The sequence below is a fragment of the Ascaphus truei genome, unplaced genomic scaffold (assembly GCF_040206685.1).
Source record: "Ascaphus truei isolate aAscTru1 unplaced genomic scaffold, aAscTru1.hap1 HAP1_SCAFFOLD_689, whole genome shotgun sequence".
Taxonomy (NCBI): Eukaryota; Metazoa; Chordata; class Amphibia; order Anura; family Ascaphidae; genus Ascaphus; species Ascaphus truei.
Window position 1 is genome coordinate 95,708 of NW_027457022.1, and position 13,517 is coordinate 109,224.

Below are 13,517 nucleotides of genomic sequence, written 5' to 3' on the forward strand. Positions count from 1 at the left end.
GCGCAGGGAGAGAGTGAGAGAGCGCAGGGAGAGAGTGAGAGAGCGCAGGGAGAGAGTGAGAGAGCGCAGGGAGAGAGTGAGAGAGCGCAGGGAGAGAGTGAGAGCGTGCAGGGAGAGAGTGAGAGAGCGCGCAGGGAGAGAGTGAGAGAGCGCAGGGAGAGAGTGAGAGAGCGCAGGGAGAGAGTGAGAGAGCGCAGGGAGAGAGTGAGAGAGCGCAGGGAGAGAGTGAGAGAGCGCAGGGAGAGAGTGAGAGCACGTAGCGAGAGGAGGCGCAGGTAGAGCATTAGAGCGCAGGGAGAGTGAGAGAGCGCAGGGAGAGAGTGAGAGCGCGCAGCGAGAGAGAGAGAGCACGCAGCGAGAGGAGGCGCAGGTAGAGCATGAGAGCGCAGGGAGAGTGAGAGAGCGCAGGGAGAGAGTGAGAGCGCGCAGGGAGAGAGTGAGAGCGCGCAGGGAGAGAGTGAGAGCGCAGGTAGAGAGTGAGAGAGCGCAGGGAGAGAGTGAGAGAGCGCAGGGAGAGAGTGAGAGAGCGCAGGGAGAGAGTGAGAGCACGCAGCGAGAGGAGGCGCAGGTAGAGCATGAGAGCGCAGGGAGAGTGAGAGAGCGCAGGGAGAGAGTGAGAGCGCGCAGCGAGAGAGAGAGAGCACGCAGTGAGAGGAGGCGCAGGTAGAGCATGAGAGCGCAGGGAGAAAGTGAGAGAGCGCAGGGGGAGAGTGAGAGAGCGCAGGGGGAGAGTGAGAGCGCAGGGAGAGAGTGAGAGAGCGCAGGGAGGGAGTGAGAGCACAGGGAGAGAGTGAGAGAGCGCAGGGAGAGAGTGAGAGAGCGCAGGGAGAGAGTGAGAGCGCGCAGCGAGAGAGAGAGAGCGCAGGGAGAGTGTGAGAGAGCAGGGAGAGAGTGAGAGAGCGCAGGGATAGAGTGAGAGCACGCAGCGAGAGGAGGCGCAGGTAGAGCATGAGAGCACAGGGAGAGATTGAGAGAGCGCAGGGGGAGAGTGAGAGAGCGCAGGGAGAGAGTGAGAGCGCAGGGAGAGAGTGAGAGCACGCAGCGAGAGGAGGCGCAGGTAGAGCATGAGAGCGCAGGGAGAGTGAGAGAACGCAGGGAGAGAGTGAGAGCGCGCAGCGAGAGAGAGAGAGCACGCAGCGAGAGGAGGCGCAGGTAGAGCATGAGAGCGCAGTGAGAGAGCGCAGGGGGAGAGTGAGAGAGCGCAGGGGGAGAGTGAGAGAGCGCAGGGGGAGAGTGAGAGCGCAGGGAGAGAGTGAGAGCGCAGGGAGAGAGCGCAGGGGGAGAGTGAGAGAGCGCAGGGAGAGAGTGAGAGCACGCAGGGAGAGAGTGAGAGAGCGCAGGGAGAGAGTGAGAGAGCGCAGGGAGAGAGTGAGAGCACGCAGTGAGAGGAGGCGCAGGTAGAGCATGAGAGCGCAGGGAGAGAGTGAGAGAGCGCAGGGAGAGAGTGAGAGAGCGCAGGGAGAGAGTGAGAGAGCGCAGGGAGAGTGAGAGCGCAGGGAGAGAGTGAGAGCGCAGGGAGAGTGAGAGAGCGCAGGGAGAGAGAGAGAGCGCAGCGAGAGAGTGAGAGCACGCAGCGAGAGAGTGAGAGCATGCAGCGAGAGAGTGAGAGCGCAGCGAGAGAGAGAGAGCACGCAGCGAGAGGAGGCGCAGGTAGAGCATGAGAGCGCAGGGAGAGAGTGAGAGAGCGCAGGGAGAGAGTGAGAGAGCGCAGGGAGAGAGTGAGAGAGCGCAGGGAGAGAGTGAGAGAGCGCAGGGAGAGTGAGAGAGCGCAGGGAGAGAGTGAGAGAGCGCAGGGAGAGAGTGAGAGAGCGCAGGTAGAGCATGAGAGCGCAGGGAGAGAGTGAGAGAGCGCAGGGAGACAGAGAGCGCAGGGAGAGAGCATGAGAGCGCAGGGAGACTGAGAGAGCGCAGGGAGAGAGAGAGAGCACGCAGCGAGAGGAGGCGCAGGTAGAGCATGAGAGCGCAGTGAGAGCGCGCAGGGGGAGAGAGTGAGAGCGCAGGGAGAGAGCGCAGTGGGAGAGTGAGAGAGCACAGGGAGAGAGTGAGAGAGCGCAGGGAGAGAGTGAGAGCACACAGTGAGAGAAGGCGCAGGTAGAGCATGAGATCGCAGGGAGAGAGTGAGAGAGCGCAGGGAGAGAGTGAGAGAGCGCAGGGAGAGTGAGAGCGCAGGGAGAGAGTGAGAGCGCAGGGAGAGTGAGAGAGCGCAGGGAGAGAGAGAGAGCGCAGCGAGAGAGTGAGAGCACGCAGCGAGAGAGTGAGAGCACGCAGCGAGAGAGTGAGAGCGCAGCGAGAGAGAGAGAGCACGCAGCGAGAGGAGGCGCAGGTAGAGCATGAGAGCGCAGGGAGAGAGTGAGAGAGCGCAGGGAGAGAGTGAGAGAGCGCAGGGAGAGAGTGAGAGAGCGCAGGGAGAGAGTGAGAGAGCGCAGGGAGAGAGTGAGAGAGCGCAGGGAGAGTGAGAGAGCGCAGGGAGAGAGTGAGAGAGCGCAGGGAGAGAGTGAGAGAGCGCAGGTAGAGCATGAGAGCGCAGGGAGAGAGTGAGAGAGCGCAGGGAGACAGAGAGCGCAGGGAGAGAGCATGAGAGCGCAGGGAGACTGAGAGAGCGCAGGGAGAGAGTGAGAGAGCGCAGGGAGAGAGTGAGAGAGCGCAGGGAGAGAGTGAGAGAGCGCAGGGAGAGAGTGAGAGAGCGCAGGGAGACTGAGAGAGCGCAGGGAGAGAGTGAGAGAGCGCAGGGAGACTGAAAGAGCGCAGGGAGAGAGTGAGAGCGCAGGGAGACAGAGAGCGCAGGGAGACAGAGAGCGCAGGGAGAGAGCATGAGAGCGCAGGGAGACTGAGAGGGCGCAGGGAGAGAGTGAGAGAGCGCAGGGAGAGAGTGAGAGAGCGCAGGGAGACTGAGAGAGCGCAGGGAGAGAGAGAGAGAGCGCAGGGAGACTGAAAGAGCGCAGGGAGAGAGTGAGAGCGCAGGGAGACTGAGAGAGCGCAGGGAGACTGAGAGAGCGCAGGGAGACAGAGAGCGCAGGGAGAGAGTGAGAGAGCGCAGGGAGACAGAGAGCGCAAGGAGAGAGCTCAGGCACAGGGAGAGCACGCATGGAGAGAGTGCCTTGCGAGCACAGCACATATATTGCAGTCTCTTTTTTTCTTACCTGTTCTCCCTGCAGTCTCTGTATCTCTTCCCACCCACTCCCGTCCGTGCGCTCTCGTAGTAAGGTCACCTGACCACGGTAATCGTATCTCGGGGCCCCGGCCACACAGAACAGTCCCTCCTGCGTCCGGAGCAGTCTCACGGAGTAACCTGCAGTGAGACAGTCACACAGCGCTCTCACAACGTCTCTATTCAGGGGCTGTCTCAGACCCTCCGGAGCTGTGCGCCAGGGAGCCGTCTCTCTCCGCGCGTCAGGGAGCCATCTCTCTCTCCGCGCGTCAGGGAGCCGTCTCTCTCTCTGTGCGTCAGGGAGCCGTCTCTCTCTCTGTGCGTCAGGGAGCCGTCTCTCTCTCTGTGTGTCAGGGAGCCGTCTCTCTCTCTGTGTGTCAGGGAGCCGTCTCTCTCTCTGTGTGTCAGGGAGCCGTCTCTCTCTCTGTGTGTCAGGGAGCCGTCTCTCTCTCTGTGCGTCAGGGAGCCGTCTCTCTCTCTGTGCGTCAGGGAGCCGTCTCTCTCTCTGTGCGTCAGGGAGCCGTCTCTCTCTCTGTGCGTCAGGGAGCCGTCTCTCTCTCTGTGTGTCAGGGAGCCGTCTCTCTCTCTGTGCGTCAGGGAGCCGTCTCTCTCTCTGTGTGTCAGGGAGCCGTCTCTCTCTCTGTGTGTCAGGGAGCCGTCTCTCTCTCAGTGCGTCAGGGAGCCGTCTCTCTCAGTGCGTCAGGGAGCCGTCTCTCTCTCTGTGTGTCAGGGAGCCGTCTCTCTCTCTGTGTGTCAGGGAGCCGTCTCTCTCTCTGTGCGTCAGGGAGCCGTCTCTCTCTCTGTGTGTCAGGGAGCCGTCTCTCTCTCTGTGCGTCAGGGAGCCGTCTCTCTCTCTGTGTGTCAGGGAGCCGTCTCTCTCTCTGTGCGTCAGGGAGCCGTCTCTCTCTCAGTGCGTCAGGGAGCCGTCTCTCTCTCTGTGTGTCAGGGAGCCGTCTCTCGCCGCGCGTCAGGGAGCCGTCTCTCTCTCTGTGCGTCAGGGAGCCGTCTCTCTCTCTGTGTGTCAGGGAGCCGTCTCTCGCCACGCGTCAGGGAGCCGTCTCTCTCTCCGGGCGTCAGGGAGCCGTCTCTCTCTCTGTGTGTCAGGGAGCCGTCTCTCGCCACGCGTCAGGGAGCCGTCTCTCTCTCCGGGCGTCAGGGAGCCGTCTCTCTCTCTGTGCGTCAGGGAGCCGTCTCTCTCTCTGTGTGTCAGGGAGCCGTCTCTCTCTCCGCGCGTCAGGGAGCCGTCTCTCTCGCCGCGCGTCAGGGAGCCGTCTCTCTCTCCGGGCGTCAGGGAGCCGTCTCTCTCTCCGGGCGTCAGGGAGCCGTCTCTCTCTCCGGGCGTCAGGGAGCCGTCTCTCTCTCCGGGCGTCAGGGAGCCGTCTCTCTCTCCGGGCGTCAGGGAGCCGTCTCTCTCGCCGCGCGTCAGGGAGCCGTCTCTCTCTCGCCGCGCGTCAGGGAGCCGTCTCTCTCTCGCCGCGCGTCAGGGAGCCGTCTCTCTCTCGCCGCGCGTCAGGGAGCCGTCTCTCTCTCGCCGCGCGTCAGGGAGCCGTCTCTCTCTCGCCGCGCGTCAGGGAGCCGTCTCTCGCCGGGCGTCAGGGAGCCATCTCTCTCTCGCCGCGCGTCAGGGAGCCGTCTCTCTCTCAGTGCGTCAGGGAGCCGTCTCTCTCTCTGTGTGTCAGGGAGCCGTCTCTCTCTGTGCGTCAGGGAGCCGTCTCTCTCTCAGTGCGTCAGGGAGCCGTCTCTCTCTCTGTGCGTCAGGGAGCCGTCTCTCTCTCTGTGCGTCAGGGAGCCGTCTCTCTCTCCGCGCGCGTCAGGGAGCCGTCTCTCTCTCTGTGTGTCAGGGAGCCGTCTCTCTCTGTGCGTCAGGGAGCCGTCTCTCTCTCTGTGCGTCAGGGAGCCGTCTCTCTCTCTGTGCGTCAGGGAGCCGTCTCTCTCTCAGTGCGTCAGGGAGCCGTCTCTCTCTCTGTGCGTCAGGGAGCCGTCTCTCTCTCTGTGCGTCAGGGAGCCGTCTCTCTCTCTGTGTCAGGGAGCCGTCTCTCTCTCAGTGCGTCAGGGAGCCGTCTCTCTCTCTGTGCGTCAGGGAGCCGTCTCTCTCTCTGTGCGTCAGGGAGCCGTCTCTCTCTCTGTGCGTCAGGGAGCCGTCTCTCTCTCAGTGCGTCAGGGAGCCGTCTCTCTCTCTGTGCGTCAGGGAGCCGTCTCTCTCTCTGTGTGTCAGGGAGCCGTCTCTCTCTCTGTGTGTCAGGGAGCCGTCTCTCTCTCTGTGTGTCAGGGAGCCGTCTCTCTCTCAGTGCGTCAGGGAGCCGTCTCTCTCTCTGTGCGTCAGGGAGCCGTCTCTCTCTCTGTGCGTCAGGGAGCCGTCTCTCTCTCTGTGCGTCAGGGAGCCGTCTCTCTCTCTGTGCGTCAGGGAGCCGTCTCTCTCTCTGTGCGTCAGGGAGCCGTCTCTCTCTCTGTGCGTCAGGGAGCCGTCTCTCTCTCTGTGCGTCAGGGAGCCGTCTCTCTCTCTGTGCGTCAGGGAGCCGTCTCTCTCTCTGTGTGTCAGGGAGCCGTCTCTCTCTCTGTGCGTCAGGGAGCCGTCTCTCTCTCTGTGCGTCAGGGAGCCGTCTCTCTCTCTGTGCGTCAGGGAGCCGTCTCTCTCTCGCCGCGCGTCAGGGAGCCGTCTCTCTCTCTGTGCGTCAGGGAGCCGTCTCTCTCTCTGTGCGTCAGGGAGCCGTCTCTCTCCGCGCGCGTCAGGGAGCCGTCTCTCTCTCCGGGCGTCAGGGAGCCGTCTCTCTCTCCGGGCGTCAGGGAGCCGTCTCTCTCTCCGGGCGTCAGGGAGCCGTCTCTCTCTCCGCGCGCGTCAGGGAGCCGTCTCTCTCTCTGTGCGTCAGGGAGCCGTCTCTCTCTCTGTGCGTCAGGGAGCCGTCTCTCTCGCCGCGCGTCAGGGAGCCGTCTCTCTCTCCGGGCGTCAGGGAGCCGTCTCTCTCTCTGTGCGTCAGGGAGCCGTCTCTCTCTCCGCGCGCGTCAGGGAGCCGTCTCTCTCTCGCCGCGCGTCAGGGAGCCGTCTCTCTCTCCGCGCGCGTCAGGGAGCCGTCTCTCTCTCCGCGCGTCAGGGAGCCGTCTCTCTCTCCGGGCGTCAGGGAGCCGTCTCTCTCTCCGGGCGTCAGGGAGCCGTCTCTCTCTCCGGGCGTCAGGGAGCCGTCTCTCTCTCCGCGCGCGTCAGGGAGCCGTCTCTCTCTCTGTGCGTCAGGGAGCCGTCTCTCTCTCTGTGCGTCAGGGAGCCGTCTCTCTCTCTGTGCGTCAGGGAGCCGTCTCTCTCTCCGGGCGTCAGGGAGCCGTCTCTCTCTCAGTGCGTCAGGGAGCCGTCTCTCTCTCCGGGCGTCAGGGAGCCGTCTCTCTCTCCGGGCGTCAGGGAGCCGTCTCTCTCTCTGTGCGTCAGGGAGCCGTCTCTCTCTCTGTGCGTCAGGGAGCCGTCTCTCTCTCCGGGCATCAGGGAGCCGTCTCTCTCTCGCCGCGCGTCAGGGAGCCGTCTCTCTCTCTGTGCGTCAGGGAGCCGTCTCTCTCTCTGTGCGTCAGGGAGCCGTCTCTCTCTCTGTGTGTCAGGGAGCCGTCTCTCTCTCTGTGTGTCAGGGAGCCGTCTCTCTCTCTGTGCGTCAGGGAGCCGTCTCTCTCTCTGTGTGTTAGGGAGCCGTCTCTCTCTCTGTGCGTCAGGGAGCCGTCTCTCTCTCTGTGTGTTAGGGAGCCGTCTCTCTCTCTGTGCGTCAGGGAGCCGTCTCTCTCTCTGTGCGTCAGGGAGCCGTCTCTCTCTCTGTGCGTCAGGGAGCCGTCTCTCTCTCTGTGTGTCAGGGAGCCGTCTCTCTCTCTGTGTGTCAGGGAGCCGTCTCTCTCTCTGTGCGTCAGGGAGCCGTCTCTCTCTCTGTGCGTCAGGGAGCCGTCTCTCTCTCTGTGTGTCAGGGAGCCGTCTCTCTCTCTGTGCGTCAGGGAGCCGTCTCTCTCTCTGTGCGTCAGGGAGCCGTCTCTCTCTCTGTGCGTCAGGGAGCCGTCTCTCTCTCTGTGCGTCAGGGAGCCGTCTCTCTCTCTGTGCGTCAGGGAGCCGTCTCTCTCTCTGTGCGTCAGGGAGCCGTCTCTCTCAGTGTGTCAGGGAGCCGTCTCTCTCTCTGTGCGTCAGGGAGCCGTCTCTCTCTCTGTGCGTCAGGGAGCCGTCTCTCTCTCAGTGTGTCAGGGAGCCGTCTCTCTCTCTGTGTGTCAGGGAGCCGTCTCTCTCTCTGTGCGTCAGGGAGCCGTCTCTCTCTCTGTGCGTCAGGGAGCCGTCTCTCTCTCTGTGCGTCAGGGAGCCGTCTCTCTCTCTGTGTGTCAGGGAGCCGTCTCTCTCTCTGTGTGTCAGGGAGCCGTCTCTCTCTCTGTGCGTCAGGGAGCCGTCTCTCTCTCTGTGTGTCAGGGAGCCGTCTCTCTCTGTGTGTCAGGGAGCCGTCTCTCTCTCTGTGTGTCAGGGAGCCGTCTCTCTCTCTGTGCGTCAGGGAGCCGTCTCTCTCTCTGTGCGTCAGGGAGCCGTCTCTCTCTCTGTGCGTCAGGGAGCCGTCTCTCTCGCCGCGCGTCAGGGAGCCGTCTCTCTCTCTGTGCGTCAGGGAGCCGTCTCTCTCGCCGCGCGTCAGGGAGCCGTCTCTCTCGCCGCGCGTCAGGGAGCCGTCTCTCTCGCCGCGCGTCAGGGAGCCGTCTCTCTCTCCGGGCGTCAGGGAGCCGTCTCTCTCTCAGTGCGTTAGGGAGCCGTCTCTCTCTCCGGGCGTCAGGGAGCCGTCTCTCTCTCTGTGTGTCAGGGAGCCGTCTCTCTCTCTGTGCGTCAGGGAGCCGTCTCTCTCTCTGTGCGTCAGGGAGCCGTCTCTCTCTCTGTGCGTCAGGGAGCCGTCTCTCTCTCCGGGCGTCAGGGAGCCGTCTCTCTCTCTGTGCGTCAGGGAGCCGTCTCTCTCTCTGTGTGTCAGGGAGCCGTCTCTCTCTCTGTGTGTCAGGGAGCCGTCTCTCTCTCTGTGCGTCAGGGAGCCGTCTCTCTCTCTGTGCGTCAGGGAGCCGTCTCTCTCTCTGTGTGTCAGGGAGCCGTCTCTCTCTCTGTGCGTCAGGGAGCCGTCTCTCTCTCTGTGCGTCAGGGAGCCGTCTCTCTCTGTGTGTGTCAGGGAGCCGTCTCTCTCTGTGCGTCAGGGAGCCGTCTCTCTCTCTGTGCGTCAGGGAGCCGTCTCTCTCTCTGTGCGTCAGGGAGCCGTCTCTCTCTCCGGGCGTCAGGGAGCCGTCTCTCTCTCTGTGCGTCAGGGAGCCGTCTCTCTCTCTGTGCGTCAGGGAGCCGTCTCTCTCTGTGCGTCAGGGAGCCGTCTCTCTCTCTGTGCGTCAGGGAGCCGTCTCTCTCTCTGTGCGTCAGGGAGCCGTCTCTCTCTCTGTGCGTCAGGGAGCCGTCTCTCTCTGTGCGTCAGGGAGCCGTCTCTCTCTCTGTGCGTCAGGGAGCCGTCTCTCTCTCTGTGTGTCAGGGAGCCGTCTCTCTCTCTGTGCGACAGGGAGCCGTCTCTCTCTCAGTGCGTCAGGGAGCCGTCTCTCTCAGTGCGTCAGGGAGCCGTCTCTCTCTCTGTGTGTCAGGGAGCCGTCTCTCTCTCCGGGCGTCAGGGAGCCGTCTCTCTCTCTGTGTGTCAGGGAGCCGTCTCTCTCTCTGTGTGTCAGGGAGCCGTCTCTCTCTCTGTGCGTCAGGGAGCCGTCTCTCTCTCTGTGCGTCAGGGAGCCGTCTCTCTCTCTGTGCGTCAGGGAGCCGTCTCTCTCTCCGGGCGTCAGGGAGCCGTCTCTCTCTCTGTGTGTCAGGGAGCCGTCTCTCTCTCTGTGTGTCAGGGAGCCGTCTCTCTCTCTGTGCGTCAGGGAGCCGTCTCTCTCTCTGTGCGTCAGGGAGCCGTCTCTCTCTCTGTGTGTCAGGGAGCCGTCTCTCTCTCTGTGCGTCAGGGAGCCGTCTCTCTCTCTGTGTGTCAGGGAGCCGTCTCTCTCTCTGTGCGTCAGGGAGCCGTCTCTCTCTCAGTGCGTCAGGGAGCCGTCTCTCTCTCTGTGCGTCAGGGAGCCGTCTCTCTCTCCGGGCGTCAGGGAGCCGTCTCTCTCTCTGTGCGTCAGGGAGCCGTCTCTCTCTCAGTGCGTCAGGGAGCCGTCTCTCTCTCTGTGCGTCAGGGAGCCGTCTCTCTCTCCGGGCGTCAGGGAGCCGTCTCTCTCTCAGTGCGTCAGGGAGCCGTCTCTCTCTCTGTGTGTCAGGGAGCCGTCTCTCTCTCTGTGCGTCAGGGAGCCGTCTCTCTCTCTGTGCGTCAGGGAGCCGTCTCTCTCTCTGTGCGTCAGGGAGCCGTCTCTCTCTCCGGGCGTCAGGGAGCCGTCTCTCTCTCTGTGCGTCAGGGAGCCGTCTCTCTCTCAGTGCGTCAGGGAGCCGTCTCTCTCTCTGTGCGTCAGGGAGCCGTCTCTCTCTCTGTGTGTCAGGGAGCCGTCTCTCTCTCTGTGCGTCAGGGAGCCGTCTCTCTCTCTGTGCGTCAGGGAGCCGTCTCTCTCTCTGTGCGTCAGGGAGCCGTCTCTCTCTCTGTGCGTCAGGGAGCCGTCTCTCTCTCTGTGTGTCAGGGAGCCGTCTCTCTCTCTGTGTGTCAGGGAGCCGTCTCTCTCTCTGTGTGTCAGGGAGCCGTCTCTCTCTCTGTGTGTCAGGGAGCCGTCTCTCTCTCAGTGCGTCAGGGAGCCGTCTCTCTCTCTGTGTGTCAGGGAGCCGTCTCTCTCTCTGTGTGTCAGGGAGCCGTCTCTCTCTCTGTGTGTCAGGGAGCCGTCTCTCTCTCTGTGCGTCAGGGAGCCGTCTCTCTCTGTGCGTCAGGGAGCCGTCTCTCTCTCAGTGCGTCAGGGAGCCGTCTCTCTCTGTGCGTCAGGGAGCCGTCTCTCTCTCTGTGCGTCAGGGAGCCGTCTCTCTCTCTGTGCGTCAGGGAGCCGTCTCTCTCTCTGTGCGTCAGGGAGCCGTCTCTCTCTGTGCGTCAGGGAGCCGTCTCTCTCTCTGTGCGTCAGGGAGCCGTCTCTCTCTCTGTGCGTCAGGGAGCCGTCTCTCTCTGTGCGTCAGGGAGCCGTCTCTCTCTCCGGGCGTCAGGGAGCCGTCTCTCTCTCAGTGCGTCAGGGAGCCGTCTCTCTCTCTGTGCGTCAGGGAGCCGTCTCTCTCTCCGGGCGTCAGGGAGCCGTCTCTCTCTCTGTGTGTCAGGGAGCCGTCTCTCTCTCTGTGTGTCAGGGAGCCGTCTCTCTCTCTGTGTGTCAGGGAGCCGTCTCTCTCTCTGTGCGTCAGGGAGCCGTCTCTCTCTGTGCGTCAGGGAGCCGTCTCTCTCTCAGTGCGTCAGGGAGCCGTCTCTCTCTGTGCGTCAGGGAGCCGTCTCTCTCTCTGTGCGTCAGGGAGCCGTCTCTCTCTCTGTGCGTCAGGGAGCCGTCTCTCTCTCTGTGCGTCAGGGAGCCGTCTCTCTCTGTGCGTCAGGGAGCCGTCTCTCTCTCTGTGCGTCAGGGAGCCGTCTCTCTCTCTGTGCGTCAGGGAGCCGTCTCTCTCTCCGGGCGTCAGGGAGCCGTCTCTCTGTGTGTCAGGGAGCCGTCTCTCTCTCTGTGTGTCAGGGAGCCGTCTCTCTCTCTGTGCGTCAGGGAGCCGTCTCTCTCTCTGTGTGTCAGGGAGCCGTCTCTCTCTCTGTGTGTCAGGGAGCCGTCTCTCTCTCTGTGCGTCAGGGAGCCGTCTCTCTCTCTGTGCGTCAGGGAGCCGTCTCTCTCTCTGTGCGTCAGGGAGCCGTCTCTCTCTCTGTGCGTCAGGGAGCCGTCTCTCTCTCTGTGCGTCAGGGAGCCGTCTCTCTCTCTGTGCGTCAGGGAGCCGTCTCTCTCTCAGTGCGTCAGGGAGCCGTCTCTCTCTCAGTGCGTCAGGGAGCCGTCTCTCTCTCTGTGCGTCAGGGAGCCGTCTCTCTCTCTGTGTGTCAGGGAGCCGTCTCTCTCTGTGTGCGTCAGGGAGCCGTCTCTCTCTCTGTGCGTCAGGGAGCCGTCTCTCTCTCTGTGTGTCAGGGAGCCGTCTCTCTCTCTGTGTGTCAGGGAGCCGTCTCTCTCTCTGTGCGTCAGGGAGCCGTCTCTCTCTCAGTGCGTCAGGGAGCCGTCTCTCTCTCTGTGTGTCAGGGAGCCGTCTCTCTCTCTGTGTGTCAGGGAGCCGTCTCTCTCTCTGTGCGTCAGGGAGCCGTCTCTCTCTCTGTGCGTCAGGGAGCCGTCTCTCTCTCTGTGCGTCAGGGAGCCGTCTCTCTCTCAGTGCGTCAGGGAGCCGTCTCTCTCTCTGTGTGTCAGGGAGCCGTCTCTCTCTCTGTGCGTCAGGGAGCCGTCTCTCTCTCTGTGTGTCAGGGAGCCGTCTCTCTCTCAGTGCGTCAGGGAGCCGTCTCTCTCTCTGTGCGTCAGGGAGCCGTCTCTCTCTCCGGGCGTCAGGGAGCCGTCTCTCTCTCTGTGCGTCAGGGAGCCGTCTCTCTCTCTGTGCGTCAGGGAGCCGTCTCTCTCTCTGTGCGTCAGGGAGCCGTCTCTCTCTCTGTGTCAGGGAGCTGTCTCTCTCTGTGTGTCAGGGAGCCGTCTCTCTCTTTGTGCGTCAGGGAGCCGTCTCTCTCTCTGTGCGTCAGGGAGCCGTCTCTCTCTCTGTGCGTCAGGGAGCCGTCTCTCTCTCTGTGTGTCAGGGAGCCGTCTCTCTCTCTGTGCGTCAGGGAGCCGTCTCTCTCTCTGTGCGTCAGGGAGCCGTCTCTCTCTCTGTGTGTCAGGGAGCCGTCTCTCTCTCTGTGTGTCAGGGAGCCGTCTCTCTCTCTGTGCGTCAGGGAGCCGTCTCTCTCTCTGTGCGTCAGGGAGCCGTCTCTCTCTCTGTGCGTCAGGGAGCCGTCTCTCTCTCTGTGCGTCAGGGAGCCGTCTCTCTCTCTGTGCGTCAGGGAGCCGTCTCTCTCTCTGTGTGTCAGGGAGCCGTCTCTCTCTCTGTGTGTCAGGGTGCCGTCTCTCTCTCTGTGTGTCAGGGAGCCGTCTCTCTCTCTGTGCGTCAGGGAGCCGTCTCTCTCTCAGTGTGTCAGGGAGCCGTCTCTCTCTCTGTGTGTCAGGGAGCCGTCTCTCTCTCTGTGTGTCAGGGAGCCGTCTCTCTCTCTCTGTGCGTCAGGGAGCCGTCTCTCTCTCCGGGCGTCAGGGAGCCGTCTCTCTCTCTGTGCGTCAGGGAGCCGTCTCTCTCTCTGTGTGTCAGGGAGCCGTCTCTCTCTCTGTGCGTCAGGGAGCCGTCTCTCTCTCTGTGTGTCAGGGAGCCGTCTCTCTCTCTGTGTGTCAGGGAGCCGTCTCTCTCTCTGTGTGTCAGGGAGCCGTCTCTCTCTCTGTGTGTCAGGGAGCCGTCTCTCTCTCTGTGCGTCAGGGAGCCGTCTCTCTCTCCGGGCGTCAGGGAGCCGTCTCTCTCTCTGTGCGTCAGGGAGCCGTCTCTCTCTCTGTGTGTCAGGGAGCCGTCTCTCTCTCTGTGCGTCAGGGAGCCGTCTCTCTCTCTGTGCGTCAGGGAGCCGTCTCTCTCTCTGTGTGTCAGGGAGCCGTCTCTCTCTCTGTGCGTCAGGGAGCCGTCTCTCTCTCAGTGTGTCAGGGAGCCGTCTCTCCCTCTGTGTGTCAGGGAGCCGTCTCTCTCTCAGTGTGTCAGGGAGCCGTCTCTCTCTCTGTGCGTCAGGGAGCCGTCTCTCTCTCTGTGCGTCAGGGAGCCGTCTCTCTCTCCGGGCGTCAGGGAGCCGTCTCTCTCTCTGTGCGTCAGGGAGCCGTCTCTCTCTCAGTGCGTCAGGGAGCCGTCTCTCTCTCTGTGCGTCAGGGAGCCGTCTCTCTCTCTGTGCGTCAGGGAGCCGTCTCTCTCTCCGGGCGTCAGGGAGCCGTCTCTCTCTCTGTGCGTCAGGGAGCCGTCTCTCTCTGTGCGTCAGGGAGCCGTCTCTCTCTCTGTGTGTCAGGGAGCCGTCTCTCTCTCTGTGTGTCAGGGAGCCGTCTCTCTCTCCGCGCGTCAGGGAGCCGTCTCTCTCTCTGTGTGTCAGGGAGCCGTCTCTCTCTCCGGGCGTCAGGGAGCCGTCTCTCTCTCTGTGTGTCAGGGAGCCGTCTCTCTCTCTGTGTGTTAGGGAGCCGTCTCTCTCTCCGTGTGTCAGGGAGCCGTCTCTCTCTCTGTGTGTTAGGGAGCCGTCTCTCTCTCTGTGCGTCAGGGAGCCGTCTCTCTCTCTGTGCGTCAGGGAGCCGTCTCTCTCTCCGTGTGTCAGGGAGCCGTCTCTCTCTCTGTGTGTTAGGGAGCCGTCTCTCTCTCCGTGTGTCAGGGAGCCGTCTCTCTCTCTGTGTGTCAGGGAGCCGTCTCTCTCTCTGTGCGTCAGGGAGCCGTCTCTCTCTCTGT

At 63.1% G+C, this 13,517-nt stretch overlaps 1 protein-coding gene across 1 annotated transcript in view; it reads right to left on the minus strand.

Annotated features, from left to right (window-relative positions):
- Positions 1-13,517, minus strand: part of LOC142485976 (integrin alpha-L-like) — a gene marked incomplete at both ends in the record, with an annotated part of 190,777 nt that overhangs the window by 86,378 nt on the left and 90,882 nt on the right. Inside the window, one exon of the mRNA XM_075584632.1 lies at positions 3,141-3,289. Within this exon, the coding sequence (XP_075440747.1) occupies positions 3,141-3,289 (149 nt within the window). The remainder of the gene's footprint in view (positions 1-3,140; positions 3,290-13,517) is intronic.